The sequence below is a fragment of the Diabrotica virgifera genome, chromosome 4, assembly GCF_917563875.1.
Source record: "Diabrotica virgifera virgifera chromosome 4, PGI_DIABVI_V3a".
In the NCBI taxonomy this organism is placed as follows: Eukaryota; Metazoa; Arthropoda; class Insecta; order Coleoptera; family Chrysomelidae; genus Diabrotica; species Diabrotica virgifera.
The window spans coordinates 127,992,545-128,018,207 of NC_065446.1; the positions used below are offsets into that span (position 1 = coordinate 127,992,545).

The window sequence follows — 25,663 nt, forward strand, 5'->3', positions numbered from 1 at the left end:
CCCGTTCCACGTTATCCTCCTCTTAATCTTTGAACAATTTTCCCATAATTGAATACACTGTTTAGGAATAGTTAGAGAAGACAGATAATTTTCACATTTGCTTTTACAGGTTCCTAAATAATTTCATAACTGTATCTAACTTATGTTATATTATAGAAGCGTCATTAATATATTTATATATTTTTATTTTTTCTAATTTCCAGATATATTTTTCGAGGTTTGAGTTAACACTATGCAACAGAGGGGCTCAACCACGACCATGGATTCCGAAGAGACGGACAACTCATCTTCCGCACCTTCGTCCAGAGTCAGCAGAGTAAGTCATTTGTTTTATTTATCCAATGTCTGGTTTCCTAGACATTGAAAAAGTATTTAATAAAGTGTAGCACATTTACATTTACTTACATTTACTTTACTCGCGTGGGACATCAATGTGTCCTGAAGAAGCGGATGGGTTGGTACTTAAACTGTTTCTTTGGTCCGTATTGAATAAAACTCTATTTCGGTTCAGATAACATTATATTTACAATTCACAATCGGTGTCTAAACCGTAACAACTATAATAACAACGCGACCTATTCGCCCCGTGCATGACTGACGCGACACTTAGCGTAGTCGCCTGAAATTTTTGGCGAACACAATTTGACGTTAAACATATGATACACATATGACATATTTAACGTTAATGTAATATTTGTATTTGCCATTTTTGATATATTTTGTCGTTTGTATAAAACGACAATAATTCGAATGTCAAATAAACGTTAATTTAAAAAACAGATATTTGAAAATTGTCTGAACAAAGTATCAATATTAAGGAATTTTCTTCACTTTTTCGCTATAGTTTAGTTGTCGGTTTTAATATTAATTAAGTGTACAGGGTTCTTCACTATATTTTGACCCCCCTGTAAACTCCTTTATTTACAGAATTAGAAAAAAATGTAAAATACAAAAGTTATTCGATTTTTAATATATGATTTTTTGACATATATAACATACTAGTGACGTCATCTATCTGGGCGTGATGACGTAATCGACTATTTTTTTAAATGGGAATAGGGGTCGTGTGCTAGCTCATTTGAAAGGTAAGTCAATTCTCTATTCAGTAATATAAACATTAAGATAATTATTTATACAGGGTGTCCAAAAATGTTTTTTTTAATTAAATTAATGGACACAAAAAGAAGAATGTATGTAATTTATTTAATTTAAAATACATTTTACTGCTGTTAGAAAACAGAAATAAAAGTTTATTGCACAAATAAACATTGATTTTTTCTTAAATTCAGTGTTCAAACTGCCAAGAGGCAGATGGGTGGCAGATTGAACATTGAATTTAAATGAAAAATAATGTTTATTTGTTCAATAAACATTTATTTCTGTTTTCTGACAGCAGTAGAATGTATTTTGAATTAAATAAATTACATACATTCTTCTTTTTGTGTCAATTAATTTAATTTAAAATTTTTTTGGTCACCCTGTATAATTAATCATGTTAATATTTATATTATTGAATAGGGAATTAAATAACCTTTCAAATGAGCTAGCACTCGACCCCTATTCCCATTTAAAGAAATAGTCGATTACGTCATCACGCCCAAATGGATGACGTCACTAGTACGATATATATGTCAAAAAATCATAATTTAAAAATCGAATAACTTTTGTATTTTACATTTTTTTCTAATTCTGTAAATAAAGCAGTTTACAGGGGGGTCAAAATATAGTGAATAACCCTGTACATCGAAAGCAATTAGGCAGTGTGAATTATTATTACTAGATTTTAACATTAGCTGGGTCTATTGAACTATTACTTTTGTTAACACAAAATGGAAATAGATGACGATAGGATAGGGTAGGGAAATTTTTTTATGTATTTTGACCTGTAGAACACGAATTTTTTGGGTAACAGTTGATCCGGGTGTCGATAAGATTGTTATAAACAAACAACTTAAGGAATTACATAACAGCGATTTTTCGCAAAACGAAACATTTTTTTTTATATTTTTTGGTCATTCTAAGCAAAAAATGTTATTACAAGTTTTTCGTAGGATGCATAGTTTTCAAGATAAACGCGGTTGAATTTTCAAAAAATCGAAAAATTGCCATTTTTGTAGCCGAATAACTTTTGATTAAAAAATAAAATAGCAATTCTGCTTACCTCATTTGAAAGTTCAAGTCAAATTATACCGGTTTTGATAATTTACATTGCTAAAAATTAATTTTTTATTGTCAAACAAAGCTATAAACAAATAGTGTTTTCCGTTCCCAATGAATACGTTTTAAGGCATGCTACGTAGAAATTGCCTGTTCGAAGGCGCGCCTACTCGTTCGATTTTTAATAAGAGATGCATTGAAAACAGCACTGTGTGTTTATACTTTTGTTTAACAATAAAAAAATTAATTTTCAGCAATGCAAATAATCAAAACCGATATCGTTTGACTTGAACTTTTAAATTCGGTAAGCAGAATTGCTATTTTGTTTTTTAATCAAAAGTTATTCGGTTTCAAAAATTGTAATTTTTCGATTTTTTGGAAGTTCAACCGCGTTTATCTCGAAAACTATGCATATGCATCCTACGAAAAAACTTGTCAGAACATTTTTTGCTTAGATTTACCCAAAAAATAAAAAAAATGTTTTGTTAAAACATTTTAAGAAATTACATAACAGCGGTTTTGCGAAAGATTGTCATTAATAAACACCGACTAAGCTCGGACTAACTAAACCTTCCTTAGTCCTAGTTAGGAAAAAGAAGAAAAGTGGAGAGAATTTTGCGAAAAAGAAGAAAAATGTAGAGAATTTAACCTCTCTTTCCTCTAACCCGAACAGCTGTTCGGTGCCATTTCTGCATAAATTTTAGATAATTTTTGTTGGACTTCGTTCTGAGAAGGTGCTACCTGCTGTTTTATATTTTATATTATTGTTTTATATTTCATATTAACTGCTGTACCTTTTGAAAATCGGTATTTGACTTTAAATTTACCTTTTAGCTCCTCTAAACTAAAGAATTTTTCCTAATTTTGTATATTTAAGGCCGATGCCACATTATGCGTTTTGACCGGATGCGGTGAAAACGCATCCGTTTCCAACGCAACCGGACCGACCTGTCACACTATGCGTTTAGTCTGGTGCAGTTTGTAAGCGCGTACCGATGACTCAAAACGCATCCGTTTCCAACGCAACCGGACCGATCTGTCACACTATGCGTTTTCACCGGATGCGGCGGAAACGCATCCGGTCAAAACGCATAATCTGACATCGGCCTTAATGTGACTCGCAAGAGGAATATCGTTCCGCGGATTTCTATCCTCATTTAATTCGTCTAATAATCTTAAATGATTAATAAAATAATCTCTGTCCATTATCAATATATATATATATTATATATATATATATATATATATATATATATATATATATATATATATAATAATAATGTTATTACATATATATATATATATATATATATATATAAAAGCAAGCAAAAGCAAATACCTGATGTATTTGGCAAGTTTGTAAGGTTATGAATACAAAACGTTTTGATGTTTTGATTCTACTTATTGATATCTACTTTGATTGGACTAGCTCAATTTAATAAATTTATCTCAGGGTTTTACATCATCCAATCGCAGAAATGCAAAACCAATACTCAGAAAAAACTCATGGAAAAATAAAAATGAAAAAAATAAAATATAACCGTATATTAAAGAAAAATTAATTATACCAAAGAATTCAAACACAAATTTTTAATAATAGAATAAACTGTGAAAACACACAATCTATGAATCTAGAAATGCTTGTGCAAAATAATGAAAACAATTCTGAAAAATACCGCAAATTATTTTGAAATCAAAATTACCCAGTATGAATACAAATTAAATTATAACTAGTAAACAAAAGTCAATTTAAAAATCACGAAAAGGTTTCTGTGAAAGTTTGTGTCAATTTAAAAATCACGAAAAAGTTTATGTTCTATTTCACTTGAGTCTTTACATAGAGGTCGATGCAACCAAAGAAAACCAAAAGTGTGGCAAACAGAGACTATTGACGGAGAGAACAATGTATTTTGGATACCTTAGTACAGCTGCTTTCACTTGACATTGAATTTTCTTTTGACTTCCAAAAATAACATTTTTACTTTGTGCTTTTTATATACGGGCACCTATAAGGCTTTTTAATTTACGAAGACCGACACTTGTTACTCATTCTTCAACAGTACCTTCTATTTCAGCTCTCTAAAACACACCGCCTCTCGTTTTTGTCTTGTCAAAAAAAAGCAAAAAACCATTTTTTTGACATCCTTCAATCTATCTCGTCCCTGCAGTTCCATTCGTCCAAACAAATATCCTTACTACGTCATATCAACGCCTCCAAACGCTTTTGCCGCTAATTGTTCTTAGAAACACTGTCTATTGAATGTAACTGCATAGTCCTGTCGCCAGGGGGGGTACAACGGCCTCGTTAATTCAGATGGACTTACCCAAGTTTTTTTTATGTATTTTGACCCGTAGAACACGAATTTTTTGGGTAACAGTTGATCCGGATGTCGATAAGATTGTTATAGACCAAGAACTTGAGGAATCAAATAACAGCGATTTTTGGCAAAACAAAACAATATTTTGTATTTTTTGGGTCATTTTAAGCAAAAAGTATTTCTACAAGTTTTTTAGTAGGATGCACAGTTTTCGAGATAAACGCGGTTGAACTTTCAAAAAATCGAAAAACTGCAATTTTTAAACCCGAATAACTTTTGATTAAAAAATAAAATAGCAATTCTGCTTAGCGCCTTTGAAAGTTCAAGTCAAATTATGTCGGTTTTGATTATTTGCATTGCTAAAAATTTATTGTGTTATTGTTAAACAAAGCTACAAACAACTAGTGCGTGAGTGATGTTTCTATGATTTCTCATTTAAAATCGAACGAGTAGGTAGAATAGGTACTAGTGCAATCAAGACTATTTCTACGTTACATGCGTTAAAACGCATGTAAAAGCACGGGAAACCCTACGTATTTATAGCTTTGTTAAACAATAAAAAAATAAATTTTTACCAATGCAAATAATCAAAACCGATATAATTTGACTTAAACTTTCAAATGCGGTAAGCAGACTTGCTATTTTATTTTTTAATCAAAAGTTATTCGGGTTCAAAAATTGCAATTTTTCGATTTTTTTAAAGTTCGACCGCGTTTATCTCGAAAACTGTGCATCCTACGAAAAAACTTGTAGAAATATTTTTTACTTAAAATGGCCCAAAAAATACAAAATATTGTTTTGTTTTGCCAAAAATCGCTGTTATTTGATTCCTCAAGTTCTTGGTCTATAACAATCTTATCGACATCCGGATCAACTGTTACCCAAAAAATTCGTGTTCTACGGGTCAAAATACATAAAAAAAACTTGAGTAAGTCCATCTGAATTAACGAGGCCGTTGTACCCCCCCTGGCGACAGGACTAGCACTGTTAACATGATAAACGCATTTGTCCAAAATTGTCCAATACTGGGTAATTGAAATCGGTATCTATATTTACAGGGTGAATGAAAAAATTAAATATAAAAAAAATTATTTTAACGTAATACAAATTATCATACAATTAGATAATTAGATTTTCTTCTTTTTCCTCTCTGCTTTTCTTTATCTATGACAACTTCCCCGACCTTGGGTATGAACAAAAATTGAGATTGAAAAGAAAATAATTTTTTTCAGACCCAAATTACTCAAGTAAACTGTACATAAATTCCAATTACGGGCTCCTAGATAAATACTTATGGCCCCATTACTTTGTTTAATAATGACTACTAGATTTATGTGTTGTAAATGACATCTTTCAATTATTTTATTCCTCAACCTGTTATCTATTTCTTGACCTACATATTTTCTATATTTACACGGATTAGAATATGTCTTCGAGCGGAAATTAGATAAGTTTTTCCTTTTGATTGTGGGTTCATATTTTGTCGGTATTCTATTTTCAGTTTTGATTTCTCCCGCATGTTCTGCCAATAATTTTTTTAAGTCATGCGTCATTTCTTCTCCACAGACTATTATTGATGTCTCTTGTTCCTTTTCGCAATTCCTTGATTTTATACACATATTGAACTCAACTTCGTTCTCATTCTCCTCCGATTCTTCTTCTCCAAAAACTACAGTTTCTTCCTCATCCAATATTTCAACTTCTTTTTGTGTCATGTTTGTACACAACACTTTCGGCGCAGTACTGACATTTAAATTTTCTTCTTCCTCTTCTTTCTCTTCAGGTCCTATATTTGTGTCCACCTGTATCGGCGTTACACTTCTTTTCTTCCTATTTCTTCTCCTCCTCTTCTTCCCCTCTTTTCTTTCATCGGTGTACATCGTTTGCGATACCACACTTCTCATTTTATTAGATTTAAAATTTGTTGTTAAAACATTTACTTCATTTCCTATGTCTTCTTCTTCTTTCTCCTCTTTATTTTCAACTTGCTTGTTAGTCATTGATGTACACACCTTATTCGGCGCTGTACTATCTTCCTGCTCATCTTCTTTTTCCTTTAAACCTTCTTCCAGTATGTCCTCTCCAAATTTTATATAGTTGTTCGCAAAATTAATTTCCGTTCCATACTTATCCAATTCATCTATTCCAATGACAATATAAGGACATTCCATGTCCTCAATTATAAAACAATTTATCAAATATTCTCTATTTTTAAATCTCAATGTCAAACCAATAGCCTCATTCGTAGTCGAAATCTTTTTTGAATTAGCACTCACTAACCTTATTCGAGAAATATTATACTTTTGAGAATTTAGTCCTAAATCCTTTATCAATTGTTTATTAACTAATGATACCTCTGAACCATTGTCCAAAAGGATATCCAACTTTTTATTTTTAATATACCCCTGTACCATAACCAAATTATTACGCCCGTATTCAACCTTTTTTTTCGCTAAAGTGATAAATTCCCTAGGGTGAGTATATATTCCTGAATTTGATTTTATCCCTGTTTTTAGTGAGTGCTCTCCCGAAAAGACGGCCCTGCTCTATTGCTTTCTACTTCCACATTGTCTATTTCTTGGTGTCCTTGTTCATCTTCTCCTTCTCTGATTAAACTTAGGTTGTTTATTTCTCTGTTTTGTTCTCTTCCTTGTCCATTGTGGTTGTTATATTGGTTTCCTCTGTTAAAATTTTCCCTTCCTGTATTTGGCTGATATGGTTGACTGTTATAATTTCTCCCATTGTTTTGAAATCTATTTTGCTGATATCCATTTCTATTCTGCTCATATCTATTTTGATGAAAATTGTTTGTATATCTTTGTCCTTCGTTATCCCTATATCCATTGTATCGGTATGTATTTTCATTACCAGACGGTCTGTAGTTGTGTGTTCGGTTTGTTTGGTTTCTCCCATTGTTTTCCGTTTGCCTACGTGTCCTTCTTTCTTTTCTTCGAGCCTCTCTTACAACTAAGAACTGGCATAAACTGTCCATGTCCCTATATCCTTGCAAGGTAACATAGTCTTCCATTGTATTGTCAAAATGTCTTGCTATCAATTCAACTAACTGTTCTTCCGAATAATTATAATTTAAATATTGCCCACTAGCGTATACTTGTAATGCATATTTCTCTTCAGATATTCCTAGTTTCTCATCATATTTCCCATATTGTAGTTCACTATTCACGACCATTTGTTTCTCTTTTCCCCAATAATATCTCAAAAATTTTCTTTCAAATTCTTCCCAATCTTGTAACTCATTTTGCTTACTCTCGAACCATAATGCTGCTCCATCCTTAAAATGATTCCTTATCATATCCTTAGCATCTTCAAACTCTTCATATCCTTGTTTTCTATTTTTAAGCATCCTAATAAATGGGACTGGGTGCTGTTTCTTTATATCCCCGCCAAATTGGACCTTATTTTCTGCTCCATTGTGTATAAATACTTGCCTCCTTTCTCCAGTATTATGTTGTGTTTTTACTTCCAATAGTTTCTTATCTATTTTTTTAAATCTATCCTCTATTTCCTCTTCTCTACCTTCTACATGTTTTTCCAAATTATGTAGTTTCTTGGTAAGTTTTTCTAAATTTTGGCTAATTTCCTTTGTTTTCTGCTCTACTTCATGTTTAATCTGCTGTAAATACATTTGTACCTCCTCTTTATGCTGTTCTAGTCTCTGCTCCATTTGTTTAAAACCTAGATCTTGTCGTTTACTGTTTTCGTCTATAAGTTTTTCTATTCTTTCTGCTTGTTTTTTGCTGTTTTCTTCCTGTATCTGTAGCATTTGTAATATCCTATCCATTGTTGACATTTTTGTGGTACTCTCCTTGATTGTTGTTTCTGTAATACTAATTTCTTCGTCTATATTTTCTATTCCTTCCTCGCTATAACGTTCTTCTGTTTCCTTTTGTTTTTTGTTGAGTCTTGTCTCCATTTTCTTTCCTTTTTCTGGACTTAACAATGTGAACGTAAAAACCAACCGAACTATTATCTTTGCTTATTCCACAAGAATGTTGATCAAATAAAAATATCTGGTTATGTAAAAAAATTGTTCCAAGATTATTCAAAGCGAAAAAGGTTTGAATATTACAAATCAAAAATACTTTGTCAAAATTTGGCAGAGAGAAAAAAATTCGAAAAATCCTGTAAGAATTTATATATTTTCCAGTACACTTTGTCTGGGTATTGGTGTTTCTGCTTTGGCCTCACACGCTTGGGCGACAATATTGTTTTGATTCTACTTATTGATATCTACTTTGATTGGACTAGCTCAATTTAATAAATTTATCTCAGGGTTTTACATCATCCAATCGCAGAAATGCAAAACCAATACTCAGAAAAAACTCATGGAAAAATAAAAATGAAAAAAATAAAATATAACCGTATATTAAAGAAAAATTAATTATACCAAAGAATTCAAACACAAATTTTTAATAATAGAATAAACTGTGAAAACACACAATCTATGAATCTAGAAATGCTTGTGCAAAATAATGAAAACAATTCTGAAAAATACCGCAAATTATTTTGAAATCAAAATTACCCAGTATGAATACAAATTAAATTATAACTAGTAAACAAAAGTCAATTTAAAAATCACGAAAAGGTTTCTGTGAAAGTTTGTGTCAATTTAAAAATCACGAAAAAGTTTATGTTCTATTTCACTTGAGTCTTTACATAGAGGTCGATGCAACCAAAGAAAACCAAAAGTGTGGCAAACAGAGACTATTGACGGAGAGAACAATGTATTTTGGATACCTTAGTACAGCTGCTTTCACTTGACATTGAATTTTCTTTTGACTTCCAAAAATAACATTTTTACTTTGTGCTTTTTATATACGGGCACCTATAAGGCTTTTTAATTTACGAAGACCGACACTTGTTACTCATTCTTCAACAGTACCTTCTATTTCAGCTCTCTAAAACACACCGCCTCTCGTTTTTGTCTTGTCAAAAAAAAGCAAAAAACCATTTTTTTGACATCCTTCAATCTATCTCGTCCCTGCAGTTCCATTCGTCCAAACAAATATCCTTACTACGTCATATCAACGCCTCCAAACGCTTTTGCCGCTAATTGTTCTTAGAAACACTGTCTATTGAATGTAACTGCACTGTTAACATGATAAACGCATTTGTCCAAAATTGTCCAATACTGGGTAATTGAAATCGGTATCTATATTTACAGGGTGAATGAAAAAATTAAATATAAAAAAAATTATTTTAACGTAATACAAATTATCATACAATTAGATAATTAGATTTTCTTCTTTTTCCTCTCTGCTTTTCTTTATCTATGACAATATATATATATATATATATATATATATATATATATATATATATATATATATATATATATATATAAAAGCAAGCAAAAGCAAATACCTGATGTATTTGGCAAGTTTGTAAGGTTATGAATACAAAACGTCAAGTTAGTCTCGGTTTAAACGTGCTATTACCTCGGATTAAATTTTAGTCCGAGACTAGAGAGGGTTTAGCTTAGTCCATCGTTAGTCGCTGTTTATTAATAGGGGTATTGCCTTAGTCTGGGGACTAAAGTTAGTCGGACGATAGTCCGTGTTTATTAATAAGAGTGTTCAAGTTTGTCGCACTTATTTAGAAACACCCTGTATTGATGAAGAACGTTGCTAGTTGTTAAAGTACCTAACTTTTTTATTATCCAACATAAGCGAATAAATCAAAAAGCATAATGGTAAGAAAGCCTAAGGCTACAGTTGAGTTTTAATTTTAATATTTTATACAAGCTGGAATATTCCACTGGGTGTTACGAACTTTGAGAAAAAAACACACCATCATTGTTACACCCGGTATACAATGACACTTACCTGTTTAGCAACAATATTTTTACACAGATATTCTTGAATAATAAAGCTATAACATATTAAGAGGAAACAGTAGCGATCAACAGGTGGCAAAAACGCGTTCCAAGATTGCGGCTGTAATTTTGAATATTTTTTCGAGATATTTGGCACACGTATTCGTAATATAATAAAGAATGGCGGTACAGAGCCCAATTTGAAAAATATATTAATATGTGGAAATTACTCTGTAATTAAATACAATATTAAAAAAACGAGCCTGTACCGCCATTAAGAAGAACAAAAAAATACACTTTCTTCAAATAAACTTTTTTATCCGATGCCTAGATTTTGTGTCATTTTGGAACTACTAAAATTTTTTATTTCATTAGTAGTTCCAAAATGACACAAAATCTAGGCATCGGATAAAAAAGTTTATTTGAAGAAACTGTATTTTTTTGTTCTTCTTAATGGCGGTACAGGCTCGTTTTTTTAATATTGTATTTAATTACAGAGTAATTTCCACATATTAATATATTTTTCAAATTGGGCTCTGTACCGCCATTCTTTATTATATTACGAATAAGTGTGCCAAATATCTCGAAAAAATATTCAAAATTAGAGCCGCAATCTTGGAACGCGTTTTGGCTACCTGTTGATCGCTACTGTTTCACCTTAAAAAAATCACTCAAATCGGACAACAGGTTCAGGAAATACGGACAATCAAAACAAGGACATCAAAAATGTTCCATTTTTAAGGTGGTGCCTTAATTTTGATGCTTAGTGTAATTTATTAATTGAAAACGAAGAGCATGGACACTTAAATGTTTGTAATTGTGTAAGAAGCAATACCTAACAAACTATGATGTCTGATGTAACAAAGAAAAATAGATTAAATTTTGAGTTATGTCATTTTTCTTTTAAAATATTGGTCACTTTTTTAAACATTAACCAACACTTCTCGAAATACAACTAGGGCAGTCAATGAGAGCAAGAACAGGTTATTACCTCCGAATTCTATCCTACTGCATGGATTTTAATGAAATTTTAGGAATAGCCTGAAAATATCTCCTTATTCAAAGTCTACCCTATGCCGATGTGTGCTTTTGTCTTGGGGGCGGTTCCCACCCCTTTTCGGGGGTGGAAAATTTTTTGGTTAAACAACTACGGAAGTTGCTAGAGAACCTAATTCTAAGCAAAAACTGTTCTATATTTTTTTTTTTCGAAAACTGAATACTTTTTGAGATATTCGTGTTGAAAATTGGCCATTTTCATTGAAATATAACACCTTTTCAAACGGTTTTTTGCGAATACCTTAAAAACAACGCATCTAACTAAATAAATTATATAAAACATTTTTGTAGCTCATAAAAAATCAAAGAGATTTGTTCCTTCTTCAATATTCTAGTTATAACACAAAAAGAGATATGGTAGGTAAAAAGAGTTTTTTTTTTTTGGTGCATGCTCAAATCAGTGCATTCAACTTGAAATAACAGAGAAACGGTCGATTTTAGGTGTATAATGCTACCAATACCTTTTATTGTGCTTGAAAAGTCCTTTCAAATATAAATATGCAATATTTAATGTCGATTACCTTCAACTAAGCGAGATATGCTGCAAAAAATTGATGACTAACGAATTTTAAGAAAAAAATTGAGAAGTATATTTAACCCCTCATCCACAAGAATTTAAAAGCATTGTTTTCCTTCTACAATACATTTTACTACAGTGTTATTTTTATGTTCAAAAAGTTGAGCGGGTTTAAAATGAATGGTGTTTGAAAAAAATAAGATCAAATTATAGAGCGCATATTTAAATTTTCTTAATAATCTTCCTTTTTCTCCATGTAACTTGAAAATGATAAGAGATACTGTTATAAAAAATAAAATCAAAATGTTTATCTATAGCCCAATAAATGACCGTTTTGGAGTGTAATTTTCAGGGGCAACTCCGAATTGCATGAAAATTTGGATTTAGGTTCTACTTACCCTCCGCTTCAAAGTTGAATTTATCCCATTGGTTGCTTTTACTTGGGGGGTGACAGTCACCCCTTCTCGGGGGGTGTAAAACGCGTGTTTAAAATAAGCCCGGAAATGGATAAACGGACCGATTATAAGCAACTTCAGTTCTATAAAGTTTTTTACGTAAAGTTTTATTCGCAATTGAAAATGTTAATTTTTCGACAAAAAAACTACGTTTTCAGACCGTTTTTCGCAAATAACTCAAAAAGTAAATACTTTATCGAAAAAAATATTCTTAGCAAAAGTGTAGCCTATAAAAAAAATAAAAAAAAACGGTGTATCAGTAAAGTATATAAATTGAGCAAAAACAAATTTGTAGCTCATGAAAAATACATTCTTATTCGTCTAATTCCAAATCGAATAAGTCAACGCGAAATCACTGAAAAATTAAGCACTTTTCGGGAAAATCTTATTAACATTTTTAAAGTATCTAAAAAAAGCTTTATATTTGTTTTTTACAAAAGTTTCTAGCACCAAAAATAAACGAGATACACTGACAAAAAAAGTTGGCCCCTTTTTTTGGTAAAAAAAATTGTGAAAACCTCCCTTTATTTAGCACCCTAAATAAAATTAGTCGTTACCGCTTTACCATTTATTTTAACTGTATGTATATTGTTTATATGATCTGTAAGTTTGATTGGTTTGAAGTGCTTATTTTTGAACAAATTTGGTTTGATAGTAAAAAAAATTTCTAAAAATTTTTGAAAAATTGCCTTTTTTTAAAATAACTTAAAAAGTATTAGTGCTAAAAAAATCTTAAACAGTAAAAAATGTAGGTTTTGCTATTATAAATATGCTAGTTTCATTTTGTTTTTCCTCAAGACAAAAATTGGTTAGGATATGGCTCTTCAAAATTTGCATACACTCATGATTAGTGACCCGTTTAAGCTTTTTTAATTATAACCCTTTCAAAAATAAGCACTTTAAACCGGTGAGACTGACAAATCATATAGGTATAATATAGACAAGTAAGTAAAGTTTTTGAAAAGCGGTAGCGATTAATTTCATTTGGGGAGCTAAACACGGGGAGATTTTCATGATTTTTTTGCTAAAAAAAGATTGCCAACTTTAGTTTGATCGTAACTCGCTTATTTTTAATGCTAGAAACTTTTATGAACAATTAAAATAAAGCTTTTTATAAACACTTTAAAAAAGCTTAAATTGGTTTTTCCCGAAAAGTGCTTAATTTTTCGGTGATTTCACCTTGAAATATTCGATTTGGAATTAGACGCATAAGAACGTATTTTTCATGAGCTACAACTTTGTTTTTACTCGATTGATAGACTTTAGTGATACACATTTTTTTTCGGTTTTTTATAAGCTACCCTTTTGCTCCGGATATTTTTTTCTACCAATGTTTACTTTTTGAGTTATTTGCGAAAAACCGTCCGAAAACGTAGTTTTTTTGTCGAAAAATAAACATTTTCAATCGCAAATAACTCAAAAAGTATTGACTTACATAAAAAACTCTATCAAACAAAAGTTGCTTAAAATCAGTCAATTTATCCATTTCCGGTCTTATCTTGAATTTGTGTTTTTTCACCCCCGAGAAGGGGTGACTGTCACCCCCCAAGTAAAAGCAACCAACGGCACAATTTCAGCTTTGAACTAGAGGGTAAGTAGAACCTAAATTCAAATTTTCATGCAATTCGGAGTTGCCCCTGAAAATTACGCGGTATCGCCGTATTTCCCGTTCATTTACTGGGCTACTAGAAGAACCCTACATTTTTGTATGGCATCTTTTTTTTGGCATCTCTTATCATTTTCGAGTTACATGGAGAAATAGGAAGATTTTTAAGAAAATTTAAAAATGCTCTCAATAATTTGATCTTATTTTTTCAAAAACCATTCATTTTAAACCTGCCCAACTTTTTGAACATAAAAATAACACTATAGTAAAATGTATTGTAGGAGGAAAACGATGCATTTAAATTCTTGTGGATGACGGGTTAAATATACTTCTCATTTTTTTCTTAAAATACGTTAGTCATAAAATTTTTTACAGTTTATCTCGCACAATTTGAATGTAATCGATATTTAATATTGCTTAATTTATAGGTCCTTTCAAGCACAACAAAAGTTATTGGTAGCATTATACACCTAAAATTGACCGTTTCTCTGTTATTTCAAGTTAAATACACTGATTTGAGCATGCACCAAGAAAACAAGTTTTTTCACTTACCATATCTCTTTTTGTGTTATAACTAGAAGATTCATAAAAGAAAGAATCTCTTTGTTATTTTATAAGCTACAAAAATATTTTATATAGTTTTTTTAGTTAGATGCATAATTTTTAAGGTATTCGCAAAAAACCGTTTCAAAAGGTGTTATGTTTCAATGAAAATGGCCAATTTTCAACCAGGAATAACTCAAAAAGTATTGAGTTTTCGAAAAAAAATTATAGAACAATTTTTGCTTAGTATTAGGTTCTCTAGCAACTTCCGTAGTTATTTAAGCAAAAAAATTTCCCTAACCGCCCCCAAGACAAAAACACACAACGGCATAGGGTAGACTTTGTTTCTTGGGCTATTCCCTACTTACTGTGAAAATATCACGTAAATCGATATAGTAGGATGGAATTCGGAGCCACATAGCCTCATTGACTGCCCTAAACGGTTTTCGTGATAAATTTGATAACCGTTCACGTCGAACATCAGAGCATAACCTCAAAATTGTTATTGTTCCGGAATAAAAATATTCATTTTGCCGCCAAATGAATAGACACTTCCGCCATATTACTAGTTCATGTGGTGAGACCGCTCCCATCTCAAAAAATTTCTGATTCGGTTTCTTTTTGGATACCTATTCAAAAATGTTCCCTTTAAACAAATCTGAAGGGTTCCGGGCGGAATTTTTGGGCAGAAATTGTTTAAACAATTTTTTTAAACAAATACAAAAGATCACGTTTTTTTGCCCTGTCACATATATTTTTAGGTTTTTTGGGTCATTCTAAACAAGAAAGGTATCTTGTAATTTTTCTTAAAAATTGATAGTTTTCGAGTTATAGGCGATTTAAAATCGGAAAAATGCGAAAATACGCGTTTTCGAGGCTTAAAAACTCATATTTAAATTAGTATCTTTGAGGTTGCCAGATACTTAAATTGAAGATTAAACATTCACCTTCAAGATTCTGAAGAGTGATCGCGTCTAACCTTAATTTATACCGTTGTTTTTTAATTGTTAAATATACTTACGTGTTTATCCGATGTTTTTGCCGGTGCGGCGCGGTCTGTTTCAAAAATCTCCTATTTTTCTCCGAAAAATATTTTTTCTAGATTCTTTGGGATATTCTAAATAAAATAAGTTTCTTGACATTTTTTTTAAGTTAATAGTTTTAAAGTTATAAGCGATTTAAAATCCGAAAAATGTCAAAAAAGCGCATTTTTGGATTTTATATCGCTTATAACTTTAAAACTGTTAACTTTTGAGAAAAATGTCAAGAAACTTATTTTATTTAGAATAACCCAAAATTTAGAATCCCAAATTTAGAATACCCCAAAGAATCTAGAAAAAATATCTTTCGGAGAAAAATTGGAGATTTTTTAAATAGAGCGCGCCTCACCGACAAAAAAATCGGATGGACATGCATATTTAACAATTAAAAAACGACGGTTTAAATTAAGGTTAGACGCAATCACTCTTCAGAATCTTGAAGCTGAATGTTTAAATTTCAATTTAAGTGCTGCTAATGCTAATTTAAATATGAGTTTGTAAGCCTCGAAAATGCGTATTTTCGCATTTTTCAGATTTTAAATCGCCTATAACTCGAAAACTAGCAATTTTCAAGAAAAATTACAAGATAGGTATGTTTAGAATGACCACAAACCTTAAAAATATATGTTCCGAAACAAAAAAACGTGATCTTTTGTATTTGTTTAAAAAGATTGTTTAAACAATTTCTGCCCAAAAATTCCACCCGGCACCCTTTAGATTTGTTTAAAAGGGACTTTTTTGAATAGGAATCCTCAAAGAAACCGAATCAGAAATTTTTCCAGACGAGAGCGGTCTCACCACATGGACTATACGAAGTTGGAAATAGACATATATGTATATGACACTTTTTCTGGTAAAGGTATAGGATTTTTGGAGTCAATGTAACGAGATAACTGGAAGGAATTACGCATTTTTTGAGTTGTTTCAGTTTTCTTCCGGGCCAAGGATGTGTGGGATATGTTAGATCGAAACCTAAATCGATTGCCACGTCCTCTAGCAATCTTAGAAGACCTGTGGCATGCCATAATCTGAATGGGTATTTGGCAATATGATATAGAATAGACCAATTAATTCGATCAGTGCCCCATAGAGTAACTCAGTGTATTACCTATAGAAAATCGAGGAGTCACTCATTATTAATTTTTTGACGAAAATGACATTGCAAATTTGTTTAGAATGTTATCAAATAATAAGAATATTATAATGTATACTTCCATAAATATTAAAAAAATATTTGCCCTTCAGTGTTGCATTTTTTAAATTAGTTTAATAAACTAATACATAACAAAAGCCGAAATATCAAACGGAAAAATATACATCAGCGAAAAACACTCAGAACATCATTTCCATTAAAAAATTTCATAAATCCGAAACAAAAACCTTTTGTGATTTCCGAAATTTCCTATAAAAAATGTGACTAGTTGATATGCATTTTTGCGCTGCCGCATGCCGTCCAAAAACTGTGAAGTTTGCAGTATGCTGTTGGCTTCCATCGTCCTATCGATTTTTCTGAAGCATGTCTAGGGGTAATTTAATCGTACAATTGCAAATATTCACGGATTTGATAAATGAGAAATGCACTTTACAATTATTTCCCAGTTGACGTCATTCGACTAAAGCAAATGGAATGACGTCACTGAAATGTTCTAGGTATTAGTAAGTCATGTCGTTTTGGTAAAATTCCAGTGATTTTATACCTACATTTTTCTAGGCCGCACTCTCATAATGAACAACAACGCTCGAGGATATGTTGATGACTAAGTCATAAAATGTAAGTTTTTTGGACAAAAATATTTTATTTTTCAATAAGACTTCTTCCTCTTTATTTTGGTGGATATAGAAGGTTGTCACTCTGTCCTTTGTGCGGTTGGCAAATACTTCCTCCACTGTTTGGTAATACAGGGTGTCCCGAAAAGATTGGTCATAAATTATACTACAGATTCTGGGGTCAAAAATAGGTTGATTGACCTCACTTACCTATATTTACGGTGACCATATGTACTTATTTAAGTAGGACAGTACTTATTTTTAAATATTGTCCTAATGTACTTTAAAACCTTTCTAAGGACAAGCGAATGTACTTATTTTTTCTAAAAAATGAATATTTTTATGTTCTTCTTCTTGTAGTTTCATGGCCTCCACCTCTTAGGTACTTAGCCAGAAGAATATTTTTATGTTTTACTACTTTTAAACAAATTTTTTTGTATACTGTTTCAGGTATTGCAGCTTTTTTGTCTTGATGGTTTCCAATATTTCCATTGTTTTGTTGACTCTTCTCATGACTTCGTTGTTTGTTACAGGCTCGGTCCATGCTATCTTTAGGTAATACCTTCACCCACAGTTCAAATGCTTCCACCTTTTTAGTAGTTTTCGCGTTAATTGACCATGCTTCTATCCCGTAAAGCAGAGTCGAGAAAATATAACACCTTGCCAGCCTAACTCTCAAATCTTAATTATTTCAGTTCTCTTGCTCAAACTACCTTTCTCATTTTATTGAAGTTGGTTCTTGCCTTCTTTATTCGAACTTTGATGTCTTTGGAGTGATTAATTATTGTGCCAAGATAGTTGTAGTTTTCAACTTGTTCTAAAGTTTTACCTTTAATTGTCAGGGTTTTATCATTATTTTGGGTTTTTGATATCCTCATAAATTTAGTTTTCTTGATGTTTACTGATAATCCATATTGTTCTCCATACTCAACTATCTTGTTCATTAGCTTTTGGAGGTCTTGGAGGTTGTCCGCTGTTATGATAGTGTCGTCAGCATATACAGGGTGTCCCGGAAAATAGTGCGTTCCTTTAAGGTATGGAGAGAATACACAATTTGGAACAAAAAAGTCCTATACAATTTTTTTCTAACGTTAACCGTTTCCAAAAAAAAGTTAACATTGTTTTCCATATACCTGTATTTTAATGTTTGGAAATTTTAATAAACTGGCAACATCGTACGCACTACGGAATAATAACATAATAAGAACTCGTTTGTGATTGTGATTAACAGTATTTAAAATAATCCAACTTAATAGTAGGTAATACGTATGTATTTACTATTTGTTTACTAAAATTATTTTCTTTTGAAATGTATTGAAATACCTATTGCATAATTTTAAACGAATTACACATCTTTTAACTGAACTAGTATTATGTATTTAGTAAGGTTTAAATGGGTTGAATGCTGAGTATTGCTGAGGGCTTTAACTGAATTACATAGTTTTAATAGTTTACAGTGGAACTTAAATACACCAGATAATGTCTCAGTAATTTGTTTACTTGTGAACTGAAATAACTAAGTTGTACTTACTTGAAAATAATTAATATATCGAATAGATGTTTCAAGTAACCTTTCACAAACACCATTCATAGGTAATAACATAATAGGTAATACACTCACTATTCGAAAACATTTTCGGCATTGACACTAAAGGATTCTTTAAAACTATCTGTTTACTATCTATCTTCTATCTATTTACATGGGACTGTCTATGCTTAAATTTGCGTACCGCACATAGTTGTCAGATTTAAATTTGGATACCAAAATACATTTTAATTTTTTGGTCAAACGGTTGCATTTAGAAAAAAATGTTATAAGAATTTTTTGTTCTACATGGTGCCTTCTACCTATACCTTTAAGGAACGCACTATTTTCCGGGACACCCTGTATAATGTTGTTAATTGGCGTTCCATTTAGGTACCTTTATTCCTGCTGTTTCTCCCTCAAGAACTTTTTTCATAATTTCTTCAGAGTATGGATTTAATAGTAGTAGTGACAATATACACCCCCTGTCGCACTCCTCTTTTAATTTCGAACTCTTCTGATGCGTGTTCGTTAATGCGTATGTGTGCCTGCTGTTTATAATATAGATTTGTTATAATTCAAAGGTCATTGTATTGTAATTGTTTTGCTTTGAGGACGTCCATTAGCTCTTTGTGGCGGACTTTATCGAAAGCCTTGTTGTAATCTATGAAACAGACGTACATATCCTGGTTCACATCCAAGCATTTCTGGATTAGTAGTGTAAATCCAAAGTGGGTTTCTTCAATATCCATATCAAGTGTTTGGTAAATGCGTTTATGAATGATCTTTAAAAACATTTTAAGTGTGTGAGACATCAGGCTTATGGTGCGGTGGTCGTACACAAAACTTCACTGCACAAGTGAAACATTTTTACACAAAATGTGTAACCTACCTAGAAAACTGGAGTACTTTTCATGAATTTAAACTATTCAAAAGCATAGATCTAAAGCGGGCTCCGCACTCTCGGCGAAGTTACTTCGCCAAAGTTGACCGAAGTCCGAAGTACCGTCACTACACACTCGTTCTACTTTGTGAGGAAGTGCGATACAAACAAAGAGCGGCGCGATACCGACAAAGATCCCTTTGACCAGACCGACAGAGAATGGAAGTAGAACGAAGAGGGGCAAAGTTCCACAAGGTGGCCGTCTACACTCTTGTACTTGTTGAACCTCGATCGACTTCGTCGAGAGTGTGAAGCCCGCATAAGAAGTGAAATAACATGGAACGATGTTTGTTATTCTCTCGAAGCTTTTAAATTGTATATCGAGGCAACCATGTTAAACGAAGATCAACTCCTTGACGAACTGGGAATTTTGAAAGACGTGGCTACAAGTGAAAAAACTGCTGAGTGGAACAGAGAAGAAAAAAATAGTCAGGATCGATGGCTTAAAGTTTTTAAGTGTGTAGATCAATTCAAACTTAAAAACTTACAAATATTATGCGAATTTATTTTCTGTAATAAATAATTATTATTGGACGTCGGAAAAGTCACAAATGTCCATATCCACTCTCAAGGCAGTGATGCTGGTGTACGCAAATTTTGATGAGATTTGTATGAAATGTTTCATTTACTTCAGTCGAAGCCGGACCTTCTTAAATTAATCTTAAGTTCAGAAAAATATGAATGATGCAAAAAACCGGAAGAAGATGAGGCTATTCCAGGTCCCTCATCTAAAAACTCTTAATTACAGGCTTGTAACTTTTTCAAAGTTAATGTAATGTGTTATGTTTAGTTTAATTGATATAATTTTTTATGTTTAGCTACATAGTTTATTTATTTTTAATGCTAAAAAGTTAGATTTGTCCAATCACAAGATACATTTTGCGTTTTTAATACATTTTTGTTTTTTGTACTTTTTTTTCTTTAAAAAGATATGGTCACCGTACCTATATTCAATAGTGCACACAAAAAAAGTTACAGCTCTTTGAAGTTACAAAATGAAAATCGATTTTTTTTTTCATATACATATCGAAAACTCTTAGGCCCTCCGCACATGGCTCGATCGAAGACACGTCTCGATGTTCGCACATCTTGCTGGTCTTGTACGAACCCTGCGGCACAAGCGATTGTTATCCGCTCACTAGTCGATTCAGTTTGCTCACATCTTCCAATCAGGAAGAACGCATTTTTTATCTGTGAAAAGTTCGGTATTGTTACATTTTTAGTATAATTTGAATACAATGAGCATTATATTGAGGACATTTTTCTACTTCCCCAACGAATTTTATATTAAACACCTAGAACTAGAAGTTCAGTGTTTCATAATTTTATATTACAAACAATATATTTCCACAAAGCTAGTAGGTTGTACTACAATCAACGAACATACCATGCACCGATCTTTAAATAAAACTAGAATTTAATTAAGCGCAAAAAACAACAAAAAACGAAGGAAACAAATAAAATAAACTACCTGTATGACTGGAAACGCGCGTCTTACTCGAATTTTTTCGTGCACTACAGATCGCAAGCAACGAGTGTCGTACAAGACGAGGAGATTTGTAATCCTAAACGCTCCGTGTACGGAGCTCAATGCCACAACGAAGGAACTTGACTGGCGGTGAGAGACCCACGCGACTGGAATCGAGTCGAGTAGTTCGAGCGTCGCCCCATGTGCGGACGGCCTTAGAGATTTTTTATTGAAAATGGACATGTGGCATTCTTATGGCATGATCCTCTTAAAAAAAAACAACAGTGAAATGTGTACACCCCATAAAAATTGTATGGGGTTCTGTTCCCTTAAACCCCCCAAACTTTTGTGTACGTTCCAATTGAATTATTATTGGGGTACCATTAGTACACAATATTTCTAAAACTTGTTTGCCTCTAAATATGTTTATAAAAATTTTATGGGGGTTTCGTTCCTTTAAACCCCCCAAATGTTTGTGTACGTTCCAATTAAACTTTTATTGCGCTACCATTAGATAAACACAGTGTTTTTAAAACTTTTTTGCCTCTTAGTATTTTTTCATACCTATTATAAAAATGTAAATTATAAATTTTTCATGTCCCTATATAATCGTACTTAACCATATACAAATATGTGGTGGATTTGACAAATATTCATAATATCTCGATAAAAACTGGCTTTTCGAGAAAGTACTAAGACGCAAAAAAGTTTTAGAAAGATTATGTTTAACTAATAGTACTACAATAATAATTTAATAGGAACATACACAAAAGTTTAGGGGGGTTTAAGGGAACAAAACCCCCATAAAATTTTTATGGGGTGCACAAATTTCACTGTTGTTTTTTTAAGATGATCCTGCCATAAGAATGCCACATGTCCATTTTCAATAACAATCTCTAAGAGTTTTCGATATATTGGAAAAAATTTATTGTCATTTTGTAACTTCAAAGGGCTTAACTTTTTTTATGTGCACATTTGTACTAAGGTAAGTAAGGTTCAATCAACCTATTTTTGAACCCAAACTCTGTGGTATAATTTATGACCAATCTGTTCGGGACACCCTATACCGGGTGGTGAATTGGAAAACGGGCCATAGGAAACTCAATGTAAAATTCTAAATTGTTGAATTCCTGCTTCCCTAATTATTTTACATCAAAAGTCATGAGAAGCTATTTGCAGAGAATTAAAGTCTGTATTAAAAACAAAAGTTAAAATTGTTCTACGATTTAAACAGACTCCAAAATTTTGAAAAATAGAATACATTTGCCATACCTAAGTAAGTGCGTAAAAGTAAGGCCACACGTTACTATTTCGGACAGTACGCAAACTATTGACTGAATAAAACATCTTTATTATTACTACTTTCTCCTCAACTGAGGACATCTTTTCGACTTGATTGTTTTTTAAACAATAAAAACGATAAAATAAAAATACTGACAGTTCAAAATATTGTTAATATAATAATTTCATTGTGACCGAAGGCAACCTTATACACATTCTTGCACTGTGTGTGATATAAATACTGTGTACACTAGTGTGTGAATACTTTGATAAAATTTATTATATTTTACAAAATTTTGAAATGTGTTTAATTCGTAGAACAATTTTAACAATTGTTTTCAATAAAGATTTCAATCCTCTACAAATAGTTTCTTATGTATTTTAATGTAGAATAATTAGGGAAGCAGGAATTCAACAGTTTAGAATTTTACATTGAGTTTCCTATGGCCCGTTTTCCAATTCACCACCCTGTATATCTCGTACTATGAGACACACGCTGAGAGACCGAACGAATAAGGAGTACCGAGATCAGAACGAAATATAATGTACAGGGTTAAACGGGTGGATACTACATAAAAAAACACATCAGTAGAATGGCGGGCACAAGAGTCGATGAAATGGCAAGGGACAAATCACCAAGAGATAGAAAAAGTATCGGCTAACCACGCAAAAGATTGATTGACATTGTTTCAGAGGCAACAAATAACCCGCCACTGAACAAGCACAATTATTGCTTATATAAAGGAAGAACAAGACGAACCGTCTCCGTTTAGTTGTTTAGACCAGGGCGCATCTGTAAAAATATTAGTACATTTGGACGTTGAGAGGTGACTCAAATTTTTTTGCAGAAATTGCTTGAAAATAACTCAAATAATAATATTTGAGTTATCCTCCCTCTCAAAAAGATCCGGAACATTGTTTAAATAATCAAAATGTCAAAAAATGAAGGAAAAATTCGATTTTTTTCTTGGTTTTTTGATTATAGCTTTAAAAGTATTCAGTTCCGAGAAAAGTTTTACTGACATAAAAGTTGCGTAATTAAATTTCCTACAATATAGAATGGGTTAAGAATCTAAAAAATAGTCACCCTTGTTGCAAAATAGCAATAATTGCGAAAAAAACATACAAAAACAAGTATTCGCATTTTACGTTTTTCAACCATTTATGCTACACTTAGGACCTTCATATTTCACTCAGAAAAACTTTATGATACAGTAAAATAATAATGTAAATTTCATTAAGATCAGTTTAATAGATTTTGCAAAATAAATTTTGCAATCCAGTTTTCGCAAAAAAAATTCATTTTTTCAAAATGTTACAGGACTGAAAATAAAGCAGATAGCACGTTGAAATTTTTTTGCACATAGAAGTTTACTGTACCTTTCATTTTGCAAAATTAAAATCAATTAACTACCACGGCGTCAGGAAGTTTTTTAAATAAACATTAATTATTGGTGCTACGCCCAGGACAGCGGATAGTTTGCTCTTATTGGGCATTCCAATGACCTTTGATAATGATTGATACATTTTAATTTTTATTACATTTCGATATAAATAAATAAATTTGTTTATTGCAAAATAAAAACACACACTCTATCCTTTGAAATAACACTTTTATTAGCAAAAACTTTATTGTTCATATATTTTAACTTAGAGAATAAAAGTTTATTATTTTTAAACATATACAATTGTTTAAACAATATTTCACAAACAATAATAAAATTAGTTTGATTTTTGTGGAATTAAAATATTAAAATACAACAAAATATAGAGTAAGAAAATAATATATTAGATAAAGATTGGAAGAAATTTTGGTGGAAATCAACTTGTGTGAATCGAACACCGCTGTCCTGCGCGTAGCACCAAAAATTAATGTTTATTTAAAAAACTTCCTGACGCCGTGGTAATTAATCGATTTCAATTTTGCAAATTGCAAATGAAAGGCACAGTACACTTCTATAAGCAAAAAAAAATCAAGTTGCTATCTGCTTTATTTTCAGTCCTGTAACTTTTTGAAAAAATGAATTTTTTTTGCGAAAGCTGGATTGCAAAATTTATTTTGCAAAATCTGTTGAACCGATCTTAATGAAATTTACAGTATTGTTTTACTATATCATAAAGTTTTTCTGGCTGAAATATGAAGGTCCTAAGTATAGCATAAATGGTTGAAAAACGTAAAATGCAAATACTTGTTTTTGTATGGTTTTTTCACAATTATTGCTATTTTGCAACAAGGGTGACTATTTTTTAAATTTTTTACTAATTCTATATTGTAGGAAATTTAGTTACGCAACTTTTATGTTAGTAAAACTTTTCTCGGAAATGAATACTTTTAAAGTTATAATCAAAAAACGAAGAAAAAATTCGAATTTTTCCTTCATTTTTTGACATTTTGATTATTTAAACAATGTTCCGGACCTTTTTGAGAGGGAGGATAACTCAAATATTATTATTTGATTTATTTTTAAGCAATTTCTGCAAAAAAATTTGAGTCACCTCTCAACGTCCATCTCAAAACAGATGCGCCCTGGACTAGTTGTCCAAAATAGTTAGAAACATATTTTAAAAGGAGAAAAATGAAAATAGATGAAGTAGAATTCCATTGAAAACACCTCCCTATAGTTTTATTTGTCCTCTATAGTTGTATAGTTTTTTTTTACTTGAGATGTCGCGTCATCCTGTACAAGAATAAAAAACTGCTCAACGCCGTAAAAATGAGTGGCGCACGCAATATTCCAGCTACAAAAGAGCTGCTATGAACATTACATGGCGCAAAATAGTTATTTTCCTAGCAAGTGCAGAAAGTCATTCTTTTCCGCACGCGACTGCAGTTTGCCGAACGACACGAAGCGGGAGTTCGGCAAGCAGTCGAGTGCGGAAAAGAGACTTTCTGCAAGAGTTAGGAACAATATTTTTTCTAAGAGTCTTTAAAAAATTACCAAATCTTAATCAATTAATTTAATTAATATGAAAATACATACACAAATTAATTCTTTGACAAGTTTGTCAAAACCAAACTTTCAATATAATTAGTTAGCATGACGACGATATTGGTTTCCAAGACGATGATTCAAAACGACTGTTATTGTCTACCGATTTGACTTTCGAATATTATGTCAAAATAATTTTATTTCATCGAATTGTCGCGTTA

At 31.7% G+C, this 25,663-nt stretch overlaps 1 protein-coding gene across 5 annotated transcripts in view; it reads left to right on the top strand.

The window, feature by feature from the left end:
- Positions 1-25,663, top strand: part of LOC126883916 (cAMP-regulated phosphoprotein 21) — a 398,508-nt gene that overhangs the window by 300,273 nt on the left and 72,572 nt on the right. For all 5 annotated transcript variants that reach the window (XM_050649638.1, XM_050649635.1, XM_050649637.1 and 2 more), the window contains exon 3: positions 204-316. In XM_050649638.1, coding sequence (XP_050505595.1) covers positions 233-316 — 84 coding nt within the window. In that variant the 5' untranslated portion in view covers positions 204-232. The remainder of the gene's footprint in view (positions 1-203; positions 317-25,663) is intronic.